Source organism: Vidua chalybeata, chromosome 3, assembly GCF_026979565.1.
Source record: "Vidua chalybeata isolate OUT-0048 chromosome 3, bVidCha1 merged haplotype, whole genome shotgun sequence".
Taxonomy (NCBI): Eukaryota; Metazoa; Chordata; class Aves; order Passeriformes; family Viduidae; genus Vidua; species Vidua chalybeata.
Genome location: NC_071532.1, coordinates 89,709,911 through 89,731,290, shown reverse-complemented (window position 1 = coordinate 89,731,290; position 21,380 = coordinate 89,709,911). Strand labels below are relative to the sequence as shown.

The following is a 21,380-nucleotide window of genomic DNA, read 5'->3' as shown; positions in this document are numbered from 1 at the left end:
TATAATTGCTATTTACTTAAGGATGCAAATTACAAAGAAGCATAATGAGAGTCATAGCTCTTCAATTTATTTCACTTTAAACAAGCAAGCAAGCAAGCAAGCAAAAAAAAAAAAAACAAAAAACAAAAGGAGATGAAGCAATAATCCTGTTTTCCTGTATGATTCAATACAGTTCAACCCTCTGCATATTAGAGTTCATTGAAAAGACAATTAACCATCATAAGGTTTACATCAGGTTATATAACAAAGGAATATCAATGTACTCCATAGTTTTGAATTAAAAAGAAGAATTTTTTTTACACCAACAATAGTGGGAAAGTCAGCATGTCAGGTTCCATGGTTTGGGGTGTGGTTCCCTCTATTTATCTAGTGAAGGCATGTACAGTTCCTCTTCCTGATATCTGGCAAAGCAACTGAGAGTTTTATGATGATGTGGACTTTCCTGTGAAGGGGATTCAAGTGATCGGAGAGCACTGTGATAAAATGGAACATTTAGGTGAAATTGCCTTCATTTAGTCTCTCTTGTCTTTGGTGGATTCAGGCTGTATATGCACAGTCCTACTGAGAGGGCAACAGGGAAAGGGAGAAACAAGCAACTAGTTGGTGTATGTGGCTGGAAAGCCCCCCAAAAAACTGAGAAGATACTTAAATCACAATTTGTTTCTCATATTGCTCAGAATTAGCTGTATTTGCAAGTTTTCCCAATTTGTTTTTTGTTAAGCAAATACTCTAGGGGCTATAATTTGCCCAGATACACCGGTATAATTGAATTTTTTTTCCTACTAAAGTAGAGTTAAACAAAGATAAAAACAGCCTTGAAATTGATTGAATATGGTTTTCTGGTTTTGTTATGGAAAATTGAAAGAATAGCAAGCTATCAAACAAAAGTTTTCCTGTCTGCTGTGCCACACCACTAGAATATAGAGAATGTTGATGAGTATAACCAAGGCAGTATTTTGTCTGTTAAATAAGGCTTTAGTACACAATTAGCCAATTAAAAAATCCCACCAAAGCAGTGACCAGCAGAGTTAATAACAGACATGTAAGTTATGTAGATTAATTATTTAATGTTATTCATATTATCTCAACTCTGATAAAAATCATCTTTATTTGGATAAAGAAGTTGATTTAATTTTGTGTTTTGTAGGTCTCTTCTCAAGAATCTGGGACCAAACCATTGACCTTCACATTCATACCATCCATTGGACAGCTTCCAACTCATTTTGAGGTTGTGGATATCTCGAAGTTCCTTGTGACAATTCCAGAGGAACCAAAGGATCTGAGCAATCAAAAAATTGTAAATAAGGTAGATTTTTGTTTGCATTACTTTTTTCACTTCTTCAAAAGATAAAGAAAATTTTATTCTGAGCATTGCTGAACTGAAGCTCTTTCCCTTGAATGGTTTCTTGGCTTGTGCTTTGTTTAATTACCAAGATGTGGAATCATTGTTCAGGAGAAGGCGAGTGTCAGCTCAACAGTTTGCTTTGCCTTTGGCAGACATTATATTGGAAGGAAACCCTTGATCATCTCAATTCTGTGCTCTGCCAGTCATGCAATGGCAGATGAGGGGGATTCCTTCTATATTTTCATGACAGCAAGGATGGTGTGCAAGGAGTGTTATCACATGGAAATTGACCAGAATCACTGGTCCTGGTTTCAGCAAATGCCGGTGCTGTGGCTTCCAGAAAGGTGCCAGTTCCTTTCATAGCTGCATAGTAATGCATCAAAGTGGAAGCAAGCTTTTGATTTTGGAAAACTTGTCCCTGTAATTTCCTGCACCAGTGAAGTCAGCAGCACAACATTCCTGGCTCTCCTTCCTTTAGTCAACCCTTTGTTTGTTTATTCCTTTCCTGCCTCACAACATTTAATGTGTTATTTTATTCCATGCTGCTTGAAAGTCGACCACAACCCTCAGGTTAATATTAGTGTTTATGGCAATTCTGCTTTTGTCTAAAAGCTCTTTCCCTGGGACATTTCTGGGGCTGCAGTTCTGGGTGGTTTTCCATGTAATAAACTTTTCACAGGAGTTCACAGCCCTCTGACCTGAACATGTTCCAGCATTTCAGTGTCCTGTCTGCCGAAAAAGGGGTTAGGTCTGGGAAAAGGATGGATGTATTTGAAGAGACATTCACTGGAATATTATCCCCAGGTGGTTTAACTCATTAGTTACATTTACAGCTGCTCAGTATTGGTTTTGTTATAGGTAATGCCCAGGGTAAAGCAGAATCAGGTCTTGCTGTCATCCATCCCCATGTGTTTCTCTGTAGACAGAGGAAATTTTCTGTCAGTTGATGCAGTTGTGAGGCCTTCATAGCACAGATTAGTCCTTCTTCTAAAATACCTAGAACCTGAACATTATTTCAACAACCAACATCAGATAATCAAAATAACACTGTCAGACTCATAGTGGTGATATGCCCCTTTGTGGTCCAATATTTTTTCTAAGAACTGAATTCCAGGACTCATGGAACTGCCAGTGAAGTGGAAATTTGTAATTACCATGTTCCTCAAGCAGCAGTCAAATATGAGCCCCATCTGGAGGCTTCCTCTTGCAGAACACAATACATCTATTCATTTACCTGATTCCTCCTCTGAGGGAAACATGATTTACAATAGCAGTTTCGATATTGAATGCTTTAATGATATGTGTGTCATGTGTGTAGTCTGCACTATTCCTGCTTTCATCCGAAGCATGCTTGAGAAGTGACATACTGGATGTGGAAATTGCAGAAAATACAAGGAACAATTGTGGTCTGTGCTGCGAAGCTTGAACATACAGTAAAGCTCTCTGACCTCTGAGTCTCTCTTAGAAGAATGCCTTGTCTTAAGGGCCTTTGTTTCTTCATTAATATGTATAGGTTTTGTCCCAGATTTGTCTGTCAGACTCCTCTGGGGAGCATTGTCTGCTCCGTGGATCCCGCGGTTGGGGTGCCTTCCCATCGTGTCTGGTGTAGTGTGGTCTGACAGCTCATTCGGCTCGACTGCACCCTCCTTCCCAGTTCCCGTGCCGGCCGTGTCTCAGGCCATCGCTGTGCTCAGAGCCCCTGTTGCTCTGTGAGTTGCTGGGAATGCAGCCCCCACAGCACTGGCTGGGGGCTGGAAGCTGGGACTCCCTGGGGAAGTGGCTTCTGCTGTGTACTCATGCCTAAACTCTTCATTTGCCTACTGCACTTTTGGTAGTGCAGAGACAATCACTACCTAAAGTAAAAATTGCTTCACATTTTGGGGAACACAAATAAAATGCAGTTAATTGGCAACTTTTTCCTTGTATCTTTTGCAGTCTGACGCAGTCTCTGATGAGCTGGTCTTAAAGAGTGGGGCCAAACAAGACTGTGCATCCACTGTCTGTACAGAGAGCGCCCGAACAGCTTTCCAGTCCCTGAGGTGTAATTCAAGCAAAGGAGAAATGCAGGAGAATGACCTTTTTAAAGCTGAGTTTATCCTGATTACGGACTCCGGTGAGGAAGATGAAGAAGCTGCTGCCTCAAGCAACATTCATCAGCCTTCCAATGGCTACAGTCCCATCAGTGCTCAGCTGCTGACCACATCCCATGTTTCCCCTGGCACCGAGACAGGGAAACCTCCTGGCGATGGGCACCTTCCAGGTGTTGCACTTTCCCACAGTACTACTGATCCCCAAAAAAATCAGGTAACGAGCTCTTTAGATTCTAGAGATAACCTTTGCTTTCTAAACCTTTCAGCATATGAAGCCAGTTTGTACAACAGCTGGGTCAATTTGTTCTTTAATTAGCATTTTCATTGGCCATTTCTGTAATGTTTGGACCTTAAGGAGGTGGCCCAACCCTTCTGACTTGCTGCCTTTCCATGTGGTTCTGGCATGTGTGTGTGGAGCAGATGAGGCAGATCTATGCTTTCCTTTAAGAGCAGCTCATCATGACAGGAAGTTAATCAGGAGATGTTAGATTCCTAGCTAGTCTAAATTGGGTAAGGTCGTCAAAATCAATGGAGCCTCGAGATCATTTGAATTATTAGCATCAGACTTCCCAGACCTATATTCTTTTTTCTCCTCAGCACCTCTTCCAGTCCTTTATGCAAGAGAAAGAAGCTGTAAAAATCCTATTATTCTGATTGTTGGTTGGTACACCTGACTTTGCACAGGTGTAAAGAACTAATGAAGATGAAATTTCTATTTTATGTGTATCTTTATAGGTGCATTTATTGACGTGTTAAATTTTCAATTCTCCCTGGGGCATTTCCAAAAACTCTTTGAATTGTTTCATTTACAAAATACATCACTTCAAAGTACTGCATGAAAAGTTAATGTCTCCCATCTTTGGAAGAACACTGATACATATTGAGGGTGTATATGCAATGGAAAATTCCACCTTTAGCAAAATAGCAATGTCCATGTCACATGAAATAAATTCAGGCATTTCCTTTGACCTTGACTGGGTTACCATCACTTGAAAATGCAATTCTTCATTGATAATTTAAAAACAAATGTTAAGCATGGCTACTTTGTTTCTGAAAATGATTTCCATGATTTACTATCTTGTGTTGAAAGACTTTTGCTACTCAATTTTTCATAAAAATTCAGAGTCAATTTATGCTTGAAGACAAGTGGATAAGAAATCCACTCTGGTTTGGGATTCACAGCAGTATCAAATGTTCATTTCTTCTGAGAAACTCCCAGTAAAGTCACTGAGAATTTTCCATGAGGAAGGTTAAAGTCATAGGTAAGCATACATAGAGGAAGTAGGCTGTAACAGAATACTTGTTCTGAGGAAATACAAATTTACTTTAGCAATGTTCAGGCTTACTTGGGTATGTTTTAAAAAAGCTTTTACAGAAATTGGGTGAATTTTGGAATACTATACAGAGGATCCTATGTTGGATCTTTCCTAAGCTTCTGGTGACTTCAGAAGTAAAGAGGGGTCTGGCTGGTGAGGTAACAGAAGTTAAAGATTGCACAGAACAAGAAATTAAGTCCAGCTTTGCTAACTGTTCACCTGAACAGGAAGAGAAGCAGTATGTAATATGGGTAATTGCATATCTTGTCATTATTCTTTAGTCACAGGTTTTCAAGACTGTACTTCCTCAGTCTTCATTATCTCTGTATCTTTAGCCATCTCTATTGCTTCATAAAAAAGATGTTTCTACTAAGCTGCCTTTCACTACTGTTCTGGTTCTAAGGCGCTTCCTTAGGCACTCTTTCTGACTTATCTAATGTAGGATCATCACTTCTGAAATGAAGGAAAAACTATGAAAAGATTAAAGAGATGCATGGTTTATCTGTTGATCCATTTCCTTTTTACAAAGGAGTCCATATATGGGCTACCTTTTCAGTTCTTGGATTATAAGGGCAGTATCATGTCACTTTTAAGAGTTATTGCATATAACATGACATTAACTTAAAAGCGTAATTAGTCAATTAATTTCCTGTCAAATGTGAAAAAAACAAATACTGGGGACCATTGTGTTGCAGAAGGCCTCATTCAGCTTAATTTCTGACTTTGTTTAAACAAAAGGAAAAAAGGAAAGCATTAAAAAAAATGGTAATTTCTGTTTTGTGAGACATAGAGGTCATGACTGATGTAGGAAAATGCCATGCTATATTCAAAGTCTGAGAAATATAATCTGTTATTCTGGTCACATTTGGAACTTTTTGGTAATAGTTTAATGTTTATATATTGTGTGTGGCATTTTTTTGCCTTTTTAATTTTTTTTTTTTTTTTTTTAATGTTAGAGTGAGTCTAGCCATGCAAGAGAGTCAGACTGACTCCTGCCTTTGGGAATTTGCCCTTTGGGTTGAGTGGGATATCTGCTTCCCCGAATGTCAGGGCATGAGCTCAACTTATTTCTTGACTTGCTGTGGGGGATCAGTAATGGGAAGGATTTTTAGTTACTTGAAGTCACTTGATGTTCCTCTGTCCATTCAGTGCCATCTGTTTGGCTTTTCCAAATGAGTCAAGGGTCCCTACAAACTCATGCCATTGCTTGGATAATGCACCTTTCTTGTTGGGAGAAACTGGACTAAATACCATTTATATTAATTGAGTCTCAGCTCACAGTCTGATTTACTGTGTTGTCTCTAGGGATTTTTTCAAGTTTTCCACAATTTCTGGTGTTTCCTCCTGACTTTCTGCTTCTCAGCTTGCAGTCTTTGTAGGTAATTTGTTTTTATTTTTTCCTATCTAAAAGGAGATTCTACTGAGGTCAAAGCATGGTTAACTGGGCCCAGGATCAGGTCTAAATTGAAGACATGATTCACTCAGACATGATTTCTGCCTTTTGGGGTGTCAGTTTGCACACTCTTTCCCTTCTCCTGTTTGACCAGCACATCTTTCAGGGTCTTGCTGGTATAACTAACCACATTTTTTGTGCCCTTCCAGAACAGTGTGACCTCACCAGAATGACCATTTGCCTTATCTCTAGCTCAGTTCTGCCATTTCAAATGTGCTAAAGGTCTTCTGGGCAAGGCTCAATACTAGTATTATGTCCACTTTGAAAATTCCAGAATGATTAACTACAAGGCATCAAGATCTTTTTCAAGTGCCTTTATCCCTTTGTGCTAACATAACCTTGCCACCCATTTCAACTTTCTTTATACATTTTTGGGACATGTATAGGTACTCAGGAGAAGAGAAAAAGGCTTGCAGTTGAATCACAGACCAAAAAACCACAAATCAACTTTGGTCACTCACTTCTTCTCACTAATCCAATTCACCTACAGGAGGGTTTTAATCCAGTAGAGACCCAGAACATAAAAAAGAATTCCACTGATTGAGAGAAGTTATTCTATCTCACCTGGCACTGTTGAGGCTGCAACTGTAAAGCCATGCTCAGTTTGGTGGCCAGCAACCCTTAAATTCAAGAGAGATGTGAGGAAGGGAATGGGGTCCAGCACAAAAGTGTAAATATGTCTGGGGCATATGTGAGCTGAGGCTGAAGAAGCTGGCTTTGTTGACTCCCACCAAGAGATAGCTAAGGAGGCATCTGGGAAGTGCCCAGAACCCCTTACAGGGCAGTTATGGACACAACAGAGCCAAACTCTTCTCTGCAGGGGCAGCTGAGGCAGCAATGGCTGCAAATTGCAGCGTGGGAGATCAGAAGCAGCTTCCTCAGTGGGAGGTGGTGCAGCACTGGCACAGGCTGCCTGGGGGTGCTGGAGCTCCATCAGAGCTCTGGAGACTGAGGAGACACTGCCACAGCTGACCTGAGCCACTGGTGCTGGTGAGAGCCCTGCTTTGAGTAGGAGGCTGGACTGGATGACCTCTGGAAGTCACTTCCAGCCCACTTTGATTATGATTCCCTGATCCTGTAAATAGGAGGTTGATCATCTATAGATGTGGTTATTAATTCTGTGTTGCAATAGCAAAATAATTTCTGAAGATTTGATTAATGGCTCAATTAGCTCAGCATGTAAATGTTCAGTGGTATTTAAACAGAAGAGTACTGCAAAATGTCTTTATCTTACTTGCAGGAGCATATTTGTCATCTGTTACGATGAACATTTTTGTAGCTGCTTATAAATCTTATTAGGTTTTAACTAATTAGAAGTCCATGTACATCATGGTCTTTTATTATGAAGTTTCGTATTTGTTCCTCACTTTCTTTTAATCTGTTGTCTTTGTAAGGGAAATTTATCTATTCTATTTTGAAATACAGAGATTACATACCCCAGCTCTGTTTTGGTAGTTGATTAACTTCCAGAATTCATTATTAAATTCACGAGGCTGCTCCAAGTTATCAGATTTATTACCACACTGCTTTTCAACTCATTAAATAATTTTATCTTTTTAATAATAGTTTTTCATAGTGATTAAATGCTGGCAAATTACTGTCAATTTCCAGTATTTTTGCTTCTTAATTAGCAGCATTTTCAACAAGAGTCCTAATTTCTCAGTTGAATAGAATATATATACAAGGATATAAACAACATTAATTTTTATATCCAATATTTGCCCTGTATACATCCATTGACTTTCCACTTTGAAATGGGACACCTTAACACATGTATAAAACTGGGGAAGTTAGTGCTGTTGTAAAGGTATTCAGAGATTATGTGTTTATTCCTATGAATCAAGCATTGGCCTAGCTTTTCTGAGGTTACCTTATAGAGAAAGAGTCTTTGGTTTAAAAAGCTTGCTATTTGTATGGTATCATTTAGCAGGATGAGCTCACTGATTTTAAGTTATAAGGGCTAATTGAAGTGTGTATTTAGCCTGTATTTAGGCATATTTTTGCCTTTGAAAGCTTTTAAATCTCGCTTTTCTGTTGCAGCTTCTTCCAGCATGTGCTCTCACTTGAAAATTAGTTGTTTTGTTCTTATTTTTGTTTTGTGATACATCAATACTATATTACATAATCATAATCATAATCATAATAATTTGTCTCTATTATGGGTAAGACATATGCTTTAAAAATATAATTCATAGGCTGAGCCACAGCCATGAGCAGGGCGTGTGTTGAAACTGAATAGTATAATAGTCTTTCATGGAGCTGCATAATATTTTCAGGGTATCTAACAGTAGTTAAATAGGTGTTCTTATATTTACATCAAGTTTGATGAAATTGGAGTAAATTTCCCTGCTTTCAAATTGCTCAGTCAAATGTTAGGTGACAATTTGTATCCTTTTGGTTTTACAGTTGACTTTAATCATGATTTCATACTGATCTGTTTTATTCATATTGTATATACCTCAGTTTTTAATTTCAGCATTATAATAACTTGGAAGATTTTGAGAGAATTTCTTTCTTTAGAAGCATGAAACTGTATAACAGGTTGATAATATACTTGTATGCTCTAATTAGTTTTGACAAATCCTAATTAGAATAGACCCAAGAAAAAGGACACTCATGAAAGAGCTCATTACTGTTTTATTAGTGTATCGAAAGACTGTGGAGAAGGGGATAAGGACTCTCACATGCCTGTGAACTGTCAAATGCTCTGCTCTGTGAATGACAGGAGAAGTGAAAAGCAGACTGGATGTCTGATTGAAGTCGTTCCAAGCAAATTTCTCATTCTGATATCACAGCGCTGCAGAAGGGCAGTTCGGTTGTTTACTGAATGAGAAAAAGAACACTGGACTTGAATCCTATTTTCAAAAAGGCTGCTTTCCAGTGAACAGGCAAAGTGAGAAGGGACACTATTGCAATTTTCTTACCTTCCATTGTGTTTACATAATGTGGATGGCATCACATGATTCCAGACACTCATGGCACTACTGTCTTGTATTTTACCTAAAAGGAAAAATACTGTAGCCTTCAACCTTGTTTACGTCAACAAAACTGAAGTGTCATAAACCCAAAGTACCATATAGCTTGTCTGTGTAAGTCACCTACCCATAAATACCTTATCCATCAGGCTCAATGTCCAAGCTTAAAACAGCCCTATGCTTTTAACCTACACAGCAATACTAATGGAAACCCTACATGCATGACCACAGGACTGAAATGTGGGGTGGTTAACAGTTCCACAAGTTCCACCTATTTTAACAATTCTGTTTTTTTTTTTTTTTTTCTCTCCAGTTAATTTCTACTCTTTCCACCTCTGATCATCTTTCCTCTAAACCACCTGCTGTCCACTTAATTTCTCCAATTAATCAGAAAGTAGCGTGTGGTGCCATGGTTAACATGAATCAAGCCTCTTCGTTGGAAGATTCCTGTAACAACTGGCAGTCAGCAACCAGGTTTTCTAAGCAAGACTCATCTCTCTACTTGCAGTCTGCTTCCCATAGTTCATCTCCCTCAATGTCTAAAATATCTTCTTCTGCATCAAAGAGTTGGTACTCCACTCCTCGATTATCTGATAACCTACAAACACCAAGTCTCTATAGCCCTGACTGTATTTGCAAAATGGGAGGCTTCACCACATCCTCTGTTCCGGCAAGGAATCCAAATCCTTCCTCCAATCCTCCTGAAATTCAAGGATCTTTAGCTCAGTCTATATCTTGGAGTTCTTCCATGAAATGGGATGCTCTGTCTCCTCTCCCTGTACATATAAAAACACATTCATTATCTCCTAGCCCTAAACCTTTGTCTCCACCCTCTCGTTACGGGTCCTCTTCGACCATATGTAGTATAAATGAGCCTTGCACACAAACATTATCCAGAGGAAATTCAGCCAAGTCAGGAGTCAAATCCCCTCTGCCAACCAGACTGACTCTCTTGACTGCTATTCTGAGATCAGGCTCCTCTCAGCGGAGGCCGCTTTCTCCTGCTTCTTGTCCCACATTTTCCCCTAGCTCTCTTAGTTCCTCAACACTTGCAATAGATCAAAAGTTCAAAACAACTCCCCCAACCCCCAAGAAATCTCTTTCAAGCCCTCCCATAAGGCCAGATTCCCCCAGCAAAGAGGATTATTGGCTTTCAGGATGGGCTCAGCATCTGCCTTTACCTTCCAAGCCTGATCCCACCCCTCAAACAAGGTCCTTTTCTCCTAAAAAGCACCCTCCCATTCAGTCACTTTCTCCAGACTGCCGAAATTCTTTGTCATCCCCTCTCTCCCCCCATAGAAGATCAGTTGCCTCTCCAGATTTACAGTCTTCACTGCATCCTCCTTGTGCCCCAACTCCCTCTTCCTTTGCATACCCCACCTCTCCTTCTCCAGAAGGGCTGGGCTATTCTGCCTCCAGGTCCCGCGCACCTCAGAAGTCTCAGAGAATACACACTTACTCGCCCATCTTTACTTGCCGGTCATATCCTTTGCTTGCTTCTACCAGTCCTAGTGGTGCATTGTCTCCTCCCCCAGAAAAACACTCATTTCCTTCCCCAAGTCTTTTGCACTCACCTTCTAGATCTAGATCAGATTCATCCCAAACATCTGTTCAGGAGATCAGTGCCTCCTTTCCTACCCCTTCTAGCATCTCAAAGCAGTGGTCTCTCCCACGGCCTCACTCTACCCCACTGTTTCCACAAACTGGTAATATTAATTCCCATCCACTACAATTTAATTCTTCATTGGTGCAAGCAAATTTTAGGTCTAACTCCTCCTCTCCGAGACCTGAACGTTCTACCACCTCATCAGTGTTAAAGTGCAGATCTCCCATCTCAGACAAGTTACCAGGCACACTGCCATCAAGACCCAGAGAGCTGACTTCACCACTGTCTTTTTCCCTGACTCCTGACCATGAAAACATCAAACCCAAGGTACTCTTGGTGCATGCTTATTTTATAATATTTCTTTGTCCCTGTAGGAAAAAATCACATCCATGTTGCAGAATACTAGTAAAATAAATAGGATGTGGAAAAAATGTGGAAAAGGAACAGGTTTTATATCAATAGTGAAGATAGTGAAAATGAAATCCTACCCTTCAAATTGCTAGCACTGTGTTCTGTATTATGGAGATGTTGTAGGAATCCTTTAGCATAAAAAAGAAGATACTTTATTCTTGAGTATGATGATTTACTACTAAAGATGGAGTATATGTGCAGTGGCTCTGATGTACATTTGGTACACATATTTATGAAGTTTGCCTAAAATCCTGGTGTATCAAAAATCAACTTTGAAGCATGTTCTATTTACCCCACTCTAAAGTAAATCCTTATGTATTCCCAGGGAAAGTAATAGAAGTATGGTGATCTGAGGTGCAGGGCTGAGCAAGAAGCAGTTTAATCTAATTGATGTGAACTAGCTGTTCCACTGATAAATGATTCCCAAGCATCCCATCCTGCCTCTGTCCTCCTCACTTCCCAGGAGGTTTTCCTCACCCTAGCCACCCTGGGACTAGTCCAGAGGCAATAATGAACTCAGCCTGAGCAAAGACTTTGTGGCCAAGGGCCAGCAAGGCAAGACAAGGACAGTCTCCTGCTTCTTTCCTTTCTCTTGTACTCCTCTGATCTTGTTGTGCTAGACAGAGGATGAGGGGGAAAGAAAAGCCAAGCTTCCTACAGCCTGAACTACTGCAAATACCAAAGTCTCACACCTGGCAGATCAGCCATGCTCCTGCTGTTTGTCATCCACCCAAAGGCGGGAGAGCCATTGCAGAGTGAGAATGAGCAACGATGGCAATTGCTGCAGGAGGGCTTGGGAACCAGTCACACTGTGGATTTAAAGGTGTATCTCAAGAAAAAGAAGGAAAGGGAAGGGTATCCAAAACCATGCAGCAGGTAGGTGAAAACAAGAGGAACTGCTATGCAAAAAGGAGGAGTTTGTTGCAGAAGGCACCAGAGCTGCAGAAGGCTTCCCATCCTCTTTTATCTTATCTTTGCACTCTGTGCTTTCCTTGTGCTGTGTTCCCTGCCTCCAACTCATATCTTAGCTCTGTCCATCACACAAAGTCTATCATAGTTTACTGATATATTGCCTCACAGCACAAAATTACAGCCTGGTCGTCAGATCAAGTTGTGTCAGGTGTACTCCTAACAGTTTGGTCATGACAGGGGTGGCTTAAAAAAATGTTAATTGGAAATGAGAGGTTAAAATCAGCACAAAGTAGCAATTGTCATGAATGATCCTTTTAAAATCCAAATGAGCCAAGAGGAGCCATTGTGCTGAGCAAAGCTGTACAGTGTTGTTATACCCTGTCAGTATTAGTTAATGAAACAAAAAGAGATATGAAATTGTAGAAATTCCAAGAAAAAAGCCCCTGAGACCAAACTGTAACACATGACCAAGCCTTCAGATTGCAAAACAGTTGCTGTTCCTGCTAGCTGGTGCATCAAGCACTGTGAGGTCTCTGGCAATAAAGAAATTCTCTGCTTGTGACACAGAGCTATTGCCTGGGTTTATATTTGCAGAGGTTGTTATATTTCTGTTTTTCCTTCTGTCCCTTTTCCTACTAATTCTGCTTTATCATGCAATATAGTGGCAATTTTGAAACTGCGCCACCATCCCATGAAGACTGGGAGAGTGTCCACCAGTATAACAGACTTGGACCATTAGTCCAGTCTAATTTTTAATCATGTAGACAAAGCTGACTCAGCTGGAGATGTGGAAGACCTAAAATATCTAAGTCTAATGCAGCAGGGTGTTCAGAGCAAGAGAGGTCTCTCATGGCTTTAAAATGTGAGTCGGAGACTTCATCTACTGTTAATAATACTGTCCATACAACCCCCCTTCTGCTCTCATGTATTTCCATCCCTAGATTATGGTATAGCTCAATGAACTTTGCTGATGTGTTAATGGTAGCAGGCTGTGCAGTGATACTTCAGCCTCAAATCTCAAAAATCTCTTTTTCCACAGAAAAAAAGAAAAGTTTTGAGGAAAGACAACTTTAATATCTTAAGCAGCATTTAGGTCTCTTTAGTACTAATAAGCTCAACTTTATAACTAGACAAAAAGCAGATTGCTTTATCTGACTACTGTTGATGCATGACAAAAGGTTTTAATGTATAAAAATGTTAACTGAACATCAGGAGAAAAAGACAGCATCTAGAAGTGCTTGCCTTTGGTGTGTGTAATTTTCCAACCTTAATGTTGCTTCAACAGTCATTGCAGCAACATTAAGACACACATTAAACCAACATCCAACATCTATTAAACCAGAATTTGGACATGAACCAAATAATGCAAATGAAAGGATAACCTATTCATTTGTTTAACTGTTTGTATATATATATATATATATATATACACAAAAGCATGTGTTCTCCCTTGGTTTATATTTGTTAATGATTTAAAAATGGGAATGCTTTGCAAAGTGAATATAAACATAAATCCACAGATCAGTGTGAAGTGTCAGCTTTGGGGGACCACAGGAAATAAAAGCCCTCTCCCTAGACTTTGTAGATCCTTTGATAATGTCCTCATAGCAATATAGCAATCTGGACAGTGAAACAGAGTAGGGACATGTAATTCTGCAGAAACAGTTGTTAGAATAACAACTTCTAGCTTTCTGTTTTGAAAAAACTTTGTAATGGTTTCATGGGGTATCATGCTTCCATAGTCTTTGATTTTTCCTGTTTGAATGTAGCTCAAGAATGCATATAGATCTACCCAAAACAGTTGGGGAACAAACTGACTTTAGCAACATGGAGCTCAGCACAGCTGCAAAACCTACCATAATGCAGGAAAGATTATTCATGAGGAGCTCTGTGGTACCAAGGTTGGTCACTGATTTTAAGCCTTTATAGCACATCTAGCACTTTTGCAGTGCCCCGTGGGTGCCCTAGATGATCATTTGAACAAAAAAAGCTGGGACATTTTCCCTCAAACTCCCCACACTGACATTTGCCCAAGCTCTGATGTTGGAATTGGTTTGCTTTTGGCTGTTCCATGGTGTAGACCAGCAGACCTAACTGTCCATGGCTGTTTAAAATTACTGCTAGATTCCTATGAAGCAGATAATTAAATGTATTTAGGCATTGAAAAAATAATTTTAAAAACCATGAAATAATGTGTAAAGAAACATATTTATATAGATGAGAAACTGAATTACAGACTTTCCACTCATCTCAGACTTGCAAAATAGCACGTTTCTCACAGGTTCTACAGTATTTGGAAATCATGAAGCACATGAAAGCAGCATAGAAACTTTTAGATTTTAAGAGTCTGTTATGTCTTTGTTTAGTTAATATAATAGTACAACTAACCTCAAAGTGACCATAGTTCTCTTTTCATATATGCTGCACATTTCATCATTTGTGAAAGCCTAGGAGCTAGTGAAGACATTGTATTTCACATGTTCAATGATACAATTTTAGTTGGATTTCAATTATAATCAAACAAGAATACATTTTGTGAATATACCTATTTTAATATTTGGAATTTGGTCTTCCATATCAGTGATCAGTGTTTTATTTTAGTTTAAAAAGAACTAAACGTAAGTTTAGTTATCCATAACTAAACTTTTGCTTATAGTTTTTGTATATGAATAAATATATCTATGGAGCTATGCAGTGTTGCTGTCTAAATGTTCAAAGGGCAGGATTCAACTCACATGACTTTTGACATTTGAAAGTTGCATATCCAAGCACAATTTAGATGATTCTATTAGTTAGTGGAGAGAATATGGTCTATTTAGAGGATGATTTTATTTTACCTTTCGATTTGCCTACTTTGGGATTAGATTAATTTTATAGAAATGCCTGTGATTATAAAAAGCATTAGTGTTGACTGAAGAAACTGAATGGTAGACATCCAAGTTAGAATCACTAAACCTCATATGAATGACTATCCCAAGCTCTAAAGCCCCTCCCACCGAAAAATAGAAGAAAGTTCTGTTCCAGCATTTGCATTCATCTGCTTTGTCAAACTGTTCATTCAATATGATTGCTGTGATTACTAACTTCTTGAATGACTCATTCTCCAGTTTCCAACTGAGTGAAGCCAAAAGCAAACAATATTATATATAGAAAGAATTAAAAGGTTGTGCCCTACACTATTTCAAGACAGGTGTGTGGATAAATTTCTTTCCTGAGTTAAAATTTTGCCCACTCTACTGTCATTGAGACCTTTAGTAGATATAAAGAAAATAAAAAGTAAACAAAAGAATGACTCAAAGTGCAACATGCTGTTTCAGACTGTTATCTCATGATCACCAGTATTTACTGTTGCAGGTAATGGTACATTAAAAAACCTGACCTGATTAACAAATAACCTTATTTCTGGCTGACTGTCGCAGAAATAATCAATCACTAACTTAAAAGTCTATTGTTGTGTGAATTTATGACTTTTTTGTAAAATTTTTTGCCTAAAATGGAACAATGTAGCAAATATCTATTTAATATAATAATAATAATAGCAGTAATAGTAAAAATTCTAGCAGTCATGTGATTAAGAATCCTACCTCTTGAACTCCTACAAGTATAGAAGAATCTCATCAATCTTTTAAAAATTACTGAATTCAGCCTTTATATTTGCAAAGGAAATGTAAAAAATATGATTTGTAAAGATTTAAAAATAACTGGGCAAACAAATATGGTCTAAAATATAATTATTTGAAAATAATAAATTTTAAGGTTGATCTTAGAATTTTTGTACCCAAACCCATACATTTTGTATGGTTTAGATTGCCAGTTCTGTTAGTTTTGTTAGAGTGTGAAAGTTCCTATACTTTGTTTGGGTGGTAGACTTATTTATTCAGGACATGAAAAGCTGCATGAAGATTTAAATGATCTATCCACTCAAACGAGCAATTTAGCATTTAAGGATCATAATCAGTCTCATGAGAGCCAATCACAGAAACCCCTCTGATTTTATGGTTCAGGATCGCACCACTCAGCAACAGTTGTTCAGGTGGATGTACAACAGAAGTAGCTGTGCATTTTCATATCAATTCACAAGAAAACTTGGAAAAAAAACTTACAACCTCCCCTGATATTCATTTAAGGGTGGTAGTCAGCAGAAAGTGGTTAAACTTATTTTGGAAGCTATAAGGTAGAGGGAATTTGCTTTGTCGTACTTCAGTACTAAGAACAAAACACGTACGTTAGCGAACTTTAAAACCTTAACAGAAACACTAGATTTTTAAAAAGAAATAGTTTTTCTAGGAAATACATAAGCATTGTTTTGTTGCAACATGCCTGCAAGATGATTGTAATTGTCTTTCATTCTGTCGTACCTTTCCCCTCTCTTCCCTCTCTCTCTTCTACCCTGTTTTACTTCTCTTCCTGCTCTCTGGTTTACCCTTTTAGCAGTACAAGATCAAGACAAGCTACAAGGCATTTGCAGCAATCCCTACAAACACATTGCTTATGGAACAGAAGGTTAGTGTTCACTCAAAGACATGGGCATTGCATTGTATATTTGAGACCATTCAACTTTGTGTACAAATTCTGACATTTCTGTTGGGGGATACTGCAGAATGTGAATTCTGGGAACTAACTACTCAGGATTATAATTCCAGCCATTTTACAGGGTCAAGCACTTTCACTGAAGATCACAGTTTCACTAATGTGAATTTATGAAAATCAATTTAGTATAAAAAAGGAAAAAATCCCAGTGTCCTAAAGGAACTGCCTTTTATCGCAATATTTCAAAATCTGTTTTGTTATTGGAAAGTGACTGAAGCACTGCTGTTCTGGGACCTGACAATCAGTAGAACTTGGTCAGTTAATGATTATTGGACAGCTGTGCTTATACCCAAAAATTTAACAACCAAAAATATGATATTTTGACCCGCTGTCTTGTTAAACTGAGAGCCATCCTGGGCATTGTTCTGACCTCTGTTAACTTCGATTCTTCCTGAACACTGTGAGAGCTAGCCAGTGGGCCATTCCCAGTATGTAGTTTGTGGTAGCAATCATTTTGTGTAGGACAGGCAGATAGATTCAAACCCCAGACTTCAGTGCATCGATTTACTACCAAAGTCACAGTCAACAAAGGCAGGGCTGTATAGTCTTATTCAGACAACTCAACTTGGAAAGTCAATTGAAAATTTAAGCTTTGCATTAAGGGTTCAATATAGCCATGGACATTTATTTAAAAAATATTTTTCCCAAATTATTTTTACTCAAAAGAATAGCTAAGTTTAACAAAAATTTTCTCTAATGATCAATGAGCTAAGTGTCTTGCATGTTTAAAGGTATGGCTTAATCATGCTAACATTCAGTTTGTAGATTTATCAGAAAAAGCTTTCTGTTCAGGACCTAGTTGAGGAACTTAGCTTCTGATTAATTCCTTTAAGCATTCCTGACTACACATCTAAATATTTATTCACATATACAGCTCAGTTGATTTCACTAGTAGTTTACAAAGCATGAAGTTATTGGTTAGAGTGAACTTAACTGTGTACAATATTTGAAGATGATAATTTTTTCCTTGAAATCTTACTGATTATGATCTAGTAATTATCAGTTAAGTGCTATAAATCAGATTACTTTTCAGAAAAAAAAGAGACATTCCTTTCTTTTCCAATATTCTTTTAATCTTGAATGATTTTCTTAATCTTTTGCATAAAACCTGATCCTTCCCTTACTTAAATCTTGAATGCACTAATGAAGGTTATGTTTGCTTTAGCTTGCAATGTGGTGCAATAGAAACGGCTCTGTAAAGGAAAATAGCTGATGCAGGAGATTCTACACCCCTACAGAATGTATTTTGGGAGGGTTTTATTTGAGCAGAAAGCCTGTTAGCGGGTGGAAGAATTTGGTGGACTCCTGAAGTAGAACTTCATGGTTGACTTCACCTGAAAGGCACTGTTTGTGCACTCTGAGACTGCACCACTCTGCAACCCAAGCCAGGTAGGTGACCCTGAGCAGGATATTCACTCTAAGATCACACTCCTGATGTGAACTAGTGGGTTTATGTCAGCTGTCTGATTGCACTTTTTCATAAAAAAAATGGATTTCCCTTTGATGGTCTTGCTGGTGCTCTCTGGGGCATTGACTCACAATCTGCATGTTACTTATCCCAAATACATAAAACTGATTTGTGCAGTCTAACGCCAGCATCTGTGGAAAAAGTAATGACTTAAAAGATATCTGTGTTTAGATAGACTTTTAGTTATCCATGGATTTACTGAAAATCTTAGCCATGGTGTATCCTTCAGTAGTGAAAGCAGTCATGTAGTACTAATAAGAAATCAATTCTCTGTTATAGGATTTGCCTTCAGGAGAGACTCTTGACTAAGTAACTTCGTAAGTGTATGTTTCAGCATTGCCTGAGTACATGCTTTCTCCCATCTTAGGAGTTATGGATAATAATCTCCCCTATTGATCTGCAGCAGCAGCTAATTGTAGTGCTCTAAACTGGTCCCGTTGTGTCAGCTGATAAGAGTTTAGAGTATGACTCCTATGAGAAAGCATGAAGTAGTCACATGGCACACTTGGGCCCCATTGTACCAAGTCTAATTTCCAAATATTCTCCTCAAAAGTATTGGATGGGGGACTTATGATACATTCTAGTACAACAACAGTAGTTATGTTGTTCCCATTTTATACAAAGCATTTTATACACAGCATTAATTAGAGTGAGATTTAGGACAGTAAGATTTTTAACTGCATAAGTGATGTTTTATTTACATTCAAATAATTATTATATGATTAGAAAAACAACATAATTTTAGATATACTTTTTAGCCAAAGGTGCTAAAAAAGTGTTTTACTATATGATTAAATTCGAAATGCATGTTATCAGAAGTCAACTTTTTCCCACTGTCTGAGTAATTATATTACTTAATTTAAGTGGTCATGAGAAATAAAATTAGTAAGAATTGTGTTGTGGGTGACCTTAGTAACAATTCATCTGCAGTATTAATTGGGTCCCATGACAGAAAACTGCTCCTCATGTGCCATATAAAGTGCAATGATTTGACTGCCTCTAAATTTTCTGTTGGTGTCTAACTTTCTAAAGTTTCTTTTACATTTGTATAGATGTTTTAATTTAAACTGGAAAAGTTTTTCAGCTTCTGCTTATGAAACCATTAGTCTGTCATCACCTTGATGTTTTTTCTAGAACACGTTCTTCTTATCCTCCAGTACTCTTACTCAAAGAGAGCTGTTTGACTATGTGCCCATTAGTAGAGAAGAAAAGGCTGATTGGCTATATATGTGTATACTTTGAGAAACCCAGAAGTGGCTTAATCTCATCAAATCTCCTCACTGGCACACTTCCCAGCTGTTTGAGTTTGTATGAACCTGATGTTTCTCACATAATTTCTGTTCTCTGCTCAGAAAAAGTGCCATCCAGGATATCTCTTGGAAGATTGGGCTGTAACTTCCTTCACAGCCAGAAGAACAAAACTTGTTTTTAAGGCACTTACCCTCAGCATGGTCAGGGTCTGTCAGGGAGCAGCAAGAGGGGCTGCTCTGCAGAGAGCAGAGTTGGCAGCAAGGATGTCAGGACAATGTCCTCACCAGCATGGGCACAGCTCCACAGTGCCTGAGCAGGGATGGCAGAAATACTGAGAGTGAGTTGGTGATAACCAGGGTCACTCAGCAGTGCCATCACAGCCACACAAATCCAGAGCTTTGGGTCAGGACCACAGATGGTGATACTGAACTCTTCAGCCCAGTGGATGATAGGCTCCACTGGCCAGAAGAGGAAGCTGAACAAGTTTAATATAGGCATAAGGCAAAAATTTGACAGAAAGAATTAATTAACCATTAGAAAAAATTGCTGGAGACTGAAATAGGCCTTTTATCACAAAAATTGAAAAATCAAGACAGGACAATTTTCTGGCTTCTCATATTCCAGATAGTCCCGTGGTTTAAAGACATCATACTAGGTGAGCACTGTCATTCCTTCTGGCCTTATTAACACTGAGACAGTGAGTCACACTTCTACAGACACTCTTGTGTAAGTTCTACAATTATATGGATGTGGTCACAGTCTAATTCAAAATTCCCTTCTGAACTGGGTATTATTTAAAAGTAATATGTCTGTTATTTAGAGGTTGTATTTATCAAATATCAACTACAATGTCTTTCTGTCAAAATGGGTAGATGAAGAGTTTATTTCCAGGAGCTACAGCAAAATTCATAACTTTAAATACCTCATGTTAAGAAAGAAAGGCAATAATTTGTGCAGTAGTAGAATGATAAAAGGACTTGTTTGTCTGTAATAATAACCAAGTGTGCTAATGTAGGAGCAGCCTATGAACTCCTTTCTTTCTTTCAAGGGCCTTGAAAAATAGTCTTTTAAAACAAGTACAGCGTCACCTTCAGGATTATGTAGAATTTGATATGTAACCCAAAAACTTTTGTAGGCTTTGGATTTACAAACCAAAAAAGTGTTCTCTTAACAGTTCACTCATCTTTGGTCTACAGCAAGCTCTATGCAGGTGAATATGGGTTCTCTGCATTTGTCCAGCTACACATCCCCTCTGGTGTGAATTTCCCTTGCCTGAGCATCATTTTGGTGGAAAGGAAACATGGGCATACAGACTTGATGCTGCAAATATTCTGCTCAGACTTGCCTCAACCTGAACTGAGGATGAAGTGTGGCGCATGTGTTACAACCCAGGAGGATGGAATGTGTCATGAAACAAACCTGCTTCACAGCTGAGGCTTATCCCACACTTACCAAGTCTTCTGAAAAACACTAGATATGACTGACTATGGATGGAAGGGGTGCAAGTATTGTCTCCTTTGGACTGCATTTATCAACTGATTATGAGCAGACAACAATAATTTCAATTCTAAGAAAATGTAGAAAAAGTAAAAGTCTTTCCATATTTTGTTACACTTCTTGGAAAACTTCAAAGATTTGATAATTGCATCCCATCACCTGCAAAAACAGACTAAAGGCAGTGCAGCGTATTCTCCTTGTGGAAGAAAAAAATAGAAAAAGGTATTTTCCTCTGCATGCAGAAGGAAAAAAAAGAGGGTATATTGGTTTGTTTTTTTTTTTTTTTTTTTTTTTTTTTTTAATGAAAAGGAAGAAATGCAACTGAGGAAATGTTGCAGCATTCAGCTACATTGAAGACCCAGATTAACTTCTTGCGTTCTTGCCTTTAGGAAACTCTTAGTTACTGTATTATCAAAAATCCATTGCTATAGGAACTGATCACAGCAAATGCGGATACAGGTTACTC

The 21,380-nt window shown here is 38.4% G+C and overlaps 1 protein-coding gene across 2 annotated transcripts in view; it reads left to right on the top strand.

Annotated features, from left to right (window-relative positions):
* Positions 1 to 21,380, top strand: part of MLIP (muscular LMNA interacting protein) — a 103,677-nt gene that overhangs the window by 42,039 nt on the left and 40,258 nt on the right. Inside the window, exons 2-5 of one of the 2 annotated variants that reach the window (XM_053938475.1) lie at positions 1,148 to 1,306; positions 3,281 to 3,649; positions 9,493 to 11,112; positions 16,540 to 16,611. In XM_053938475.1, coding sequence (XP_053794450.1) covers positions 1,148 to 1,306; positions 3,281 to 3,649; positions 9,493 to 11,112; positions 16,540 to 16,611 — 2,220 coding nt within the window. The remainder of the gene's footprint in view (positions 1 to 1,147; positions 1,307 to 3,280; positions 3,650 to 9,492; positions 11,113 to 16,539; positions 16,612 to 21,380) is intronic. The other variant, XM_053938476.1, reaches the window with a different exon arrangement.